Source organism: Sinocyclocheilus rhinocerous, unplaced genomic scaffold (assembly GCF_001515625.1).
Source record: "Sinocyclocheilus rhinocerous isolate Xijiao unplaced genomic scaffold, SAMN03320098_v1.1 scaffold942, whole genome shotgun sequence".
Taxonomy (NCBI): domain Eukaryota; kingdom Metazoa; phylum Chordata; class Actinopteri; order Cypriniformes; family Cyprinidae; genus Sinocyclocheilus; species Sinocyclocheilus rhinocerous.
In genome coordinates this window covers 874111-878427 of record NW_015627890.1, presented here as the reverse complement: position 1 = coordinate 878427, position 4317 = coordinate 874111, and the positions used below count along the sequence as shown (strand labels likewise).

Sequence of the window (4317 nt, the reverse complement as noted above, 5' to 3'; positions counted from 1 at the left end):
CTTTTATGTAAAGCACTTTGAATTACCATTGTGTATGAAATGTGCCATATAAATAAACTTGCCTTGCCTTATACCTTTAGTTTCAGTCAGTGTTATTTTACTACTATTGAGACACCATTATAATTTTTATTAATATTTTAATTTAGTTGTTATGTTTATATTTTTTTCATTTCCATTTTAGTTAACGTTTTAGTAATTTTTGTTTTTGTCATTCTTATTTATTAATTTTTTTGTCTATATAGTTTAATTTTATTTTATTTAAGTTCTGAAGTAAATGAAAATGAGAAATGTTGCCTAATTTTATTAGATTTCGGTTAACTTTTTATTTATTCGTTTATTTTTTTAATGATTTTAGCTTTAGTTGTGGATGAATGTTTTATGAATTTGAAGTGCTTTTAAGTGACCATTGTTTCAAGCTGTGAAAAGTGTCTGTTTAGTCATGATTGTTGAATTCTTCTCTCCGCAGTGCTGGCGCAGTGGTGGCAGACGCCTTTCGGCCTGTTTGACGGCTGTAACCACCAAAACAGCAAAACAGACCCAGTGGAAACATGCAATGGCACTTTGAGGATTTCAAGAGCCACATCCAGCCATGATGGACTCTATTTCTGTGTCCGTCTGGACGAGATGAGCAGAACAATTGTGCCTTATAGAATTAACATAGCAGCCATCAAGAAAGGGCAGAGGAAGACCAGGGAGGCAGAGGTTCACGCCGACACAGTGTCAGAAAGCCATTTCGTGGCGGCTGTGACATCTTCAGTAATCATGAGCTTTTTAGTGGCCTTCACACTCGGTGCGTTCAGTAGGTCCTATGTGATAAAGTGTCTACGAACGATAAGGGCCCGCGTGCCTTATAGAAAAGACAATCACATCAATGGACAGAAGAACTTACAAACCTCCAGTGCACTAAATGAGACAGTGTTCTTCCATAAAAACCAAAACAATGGTGAAGACACTGTGGACATTGGTTTGGTTGATCAGGAACGCATGGATGTTGATAATGCAGGAAATGAGCCTCAGAGATGTGAAGCAGAAGAACAAACCCAAGAGTCGAGATCAGCGGTTAGTCCACATCCAAAGAAGATCCGCGTCATTAAAATCTACAACTATGATGAAGAAGGGAATCCATACAGCCACATCAAAGACTCTGGGATGGAGGCTGAAGACCAGGTCAGGCCCAAACTGAGGACCAGGTCACTGACGCGACTCAGTGCCATCATGAAACAGGCAGAAGCTCTAGACTTCAACCCAGCCGTAGAGTCGACCGAGGGCCAGACCATTCCACCAGACGCTACAGCTACAGAAGGAGACACTAGAGACTCACAAACAGGCCGAGAGACATGTTTATGAGACGAAGAGATCACTGGAAAGACCTTTGAACAGTCTGTGAGTGTAATTTAGTTTGTAAGACCAGGCTGATTAGTTAGACCAGTGCCATTCTGAGATTATCGCTATTGTCTGATAACTGGATCTGACTGGACAGTTAACTTATGCGTCATTCTGGCTTTTTTTTTTGGTCAAAATCTCCCAACAGCCTTATCAAGTGTAGATTTAAATTCAGCTATTTTTGTCTACATCTCATTTAGTATATAGGCAATATAATCACCTGTTCAAAAGTAGTAATTTTGATGCAAATATCAGAATATATAAGGGGTCAGTAAGATTGTTTTATTCAGCAAGGATGCATTAAATTGATCAAAAGTGACAGTGAAGATATTTATAATGTTACAAAAAAATGTCTATTTCTAATAAAGGCTGTTCTTTTTAATTTTCTATAAAGATGCAAAACAGTTTCCACAAAAATATGGAGCAGAACTGTTTTCAACATTGATAATAATCAGACATGAGCAGTAAATCAGCATATTAGAATGATTTCTGAAGGATCACGTGACTGCTGAAAATTCAGCTTTGATCACAGCAATACATTCAAATTTAAAATATATTCCGATAGAAAACAAATATTTTAATTTGTAATAATATTTCACAATTTTATTGTATTCTTGATCAAATATTTAAATCCAGCCTTGGTGAGCGTAACAGACTTCTTTCAAAAACATTAATAATCTTACTGACTCCAAACTTTTGTGTGTTTGTGTATGCAAAGTAAATCTTTTTATTTACGCTACATTTAGATTTAGATGAAAAACACTTTATTGCTCCAACAGTGCTGAATGCCAAGCCAGTAAAGTCTAGAAGATTAATTAATTTACAACTGCTTTATTTATTTCCTTTTCAAAACACTATAAACAAAGTAAAACTTGGAGAGGAAAAAAAATGAAAGGAAATTACAAACAGACCGTTCCCCCTTTTCAGAAAATTCATATAACACTGGCAATATAACTGTAGCAACAAATTCAGTACATATGAAAAATATTTCCCCTTTTGTCTTGTGATTCCTCTGTGCCATTTCTTTTTAAAGTAACACTGTAAGAGTCTCTGGGTAGTGATGTAAGACATGTTGAAGCAGTCCTCGAGAGGTATGCCATCGTCTGGGGCACACCGAAAACCAACAAAAACTCTGAACTCAGCGTCTGCTTGTGCTATAATGCAATTCTGGCTTTATGCCACTCCACAAACTCATCCAGCATCACTGGCCCTGAAATCACAGACAGAGATCAGCAGCGGTTCAACTGAGAAGCATCTCATAAGAGAACATGAGAAGAAAACCCATCACACTTACAGGCTCCGTCTTCATCATAGTTGCTCAGGTCTGTGTTAACTGTGCGGCTGAACTCGAGGACGTTGTACCACTGGTCCTTATTCATGACTTTATACTTTGATTGCTAGAGGAGAGACGATTCTGTTAGCTATAACACTCCTTTACAGAACATTATTAAAGAACAAACTACTACTACCAAATTCAGAGTTTCATATGGTTCAGTTTGGCTTTAAATGGACTACTTTTATAAGTGCTTGACAGTGTGAACGTTTCATTACATTTACGACTAAAAATAGATGCGTGCAAAGTGTACAATGTATTTACAAGTAAATGTACAAATAAAAAATAGGGTTAAAAAGTCTTTTTTTTAATTTTTATTTAAGGCCGTAAAACATCTTGAATGATATAACAAACATATTCATTATGATTTTAAGAGGTCTTAAATTTGTGGCCATAAAACAGGAATCACAATAAAGCTTAATGCGATTATTGAATGTATTATTATTAAAGGCGATGGTATAATTCAATAAATATGAGCAAAAAAGCAGCAATGTTGCACATTCTGCAGGCTTGCAGTTTCAAAGCGGTTACATTAAATGAATACTGCACTATTATACTGTGTTTATACCGTAATATGTTTTGTGCAGTTTGAATGCAGTAGTAAAAAAAAAAAATCAAAATAAGAGTCTCAGTGTATTTCAGGCTTGGTTATAATTAAAAGTCCCATATTATGTGGAACATTTTTTACTGATTATTATTGGTGTTTTAGTTATGCAAACGTATCTGGCATTTAATTCAACATTCAAAATATAAATAATTGCATAATTATTAAATAAATACATAAAGCAGAAATATTTAAAAACCTAGTGTACTTTTTGTATTCAAATAAACACAAAAAGTACATGTAAATGTCTCTTTGTATCCCTTTATCAAGGAAATACAAATTATTTGATACATTTTTATTGCATCCCTAAAGGTCTTTATGTGCTCTTACATTTTTCAAATTAGGAGCACATGCGCTCCTTGGGGGAAAAAAGTAAGCTGGTTTTACGGTGCTTTTCTTTCCTTTTTTGTCTGTTTTGGAGCTTGACAGACAATCTGATTTGAAGAAATAGATGACAAACCTCCAGAAATTGATTAAACACTGGGAACAGAGGCCACGTCCTTCCAAGAAGAAGTGCCAACATGGATTTTGCAGTGTCCATATCAAGACTGCGCTGATCTTTATCCTACATATAAAACCGGATAAATACAGTGTTTATAGAAAAGAATGTACAGCTGCATAAAACAAAAACTGTGTCCGTCTTCATTTCAGGCTGCAAAGCAACAAAATGTGATTATTTTAAAGGAGGTGATTCTTTCTATACCTACTGTAAGATAAAAGACATCCATAAGCAGACAAAATTGACTGCAAATTCTATATAGATAAAAAGCAAGTGATTTTTATCTTAAATGCTTAAAGGGGTCATATGATGCTGCTAAAAAGAACATTATTTTGTGTATTTGGTGTAATGAAACGTGTTTATGCGGTTTAAGGTTAAAAAAACACATTATTTTCCACATACTGTACATTATTGTTTCTCCTCTATGCCCCGCCTTTCTGAAACGCGTCGATTTTTACAAAGCTCATCGGTCTAAAAAAGCGAGGTGTGCTGTGATTG

The 4317-nt window shown here is 35.2% G+C and overlaps 2 protein-coding genes across 2 annotated transcripts in view; one reads left to right on the top strand and one right to left on the bottom strand.

Moving 5' to 3' along the window:
* LOC107735876 (uncharacterized) overlaps positions 1-1347 on the top strand; it is a 1867-nt gene extending 520 nt beyond the window's left edge. The window contains exon 2 of the mRNA XM_016547437.1: positions 467-1347. Coding sequence (XP_016402923.1) covers positions 467-1347 — 881 coding nt within the window. The remainder of the gene's footprint in view (positions 1-466) is intronic.
* A 782-nt stretch (positions 1348-2129) lies between these two features.
* The window catches only part of LOC107735865 (DCN1-like protein 5), a gene marked incomplete at its 5' end in the record, with an annotated part of 4623 nt that continues 2435 nt past the window's right edge, over positions 2130-4317 (bottom strand). Inside the window, 3 exons of the mRNA XM_016547429.1 lie at positions 2130-2593; positions 2678-2780; positions 3781-3885. Coding sequence (XP_016402915.1) covers positions 2538-2593; positions 2678-2780; positions 3781-3885 — 264 coding nt within the window. The remainder of the gene's footprint in view (positions 2594-2677; positions 2781-3780; positions 3886-4317) is intronic.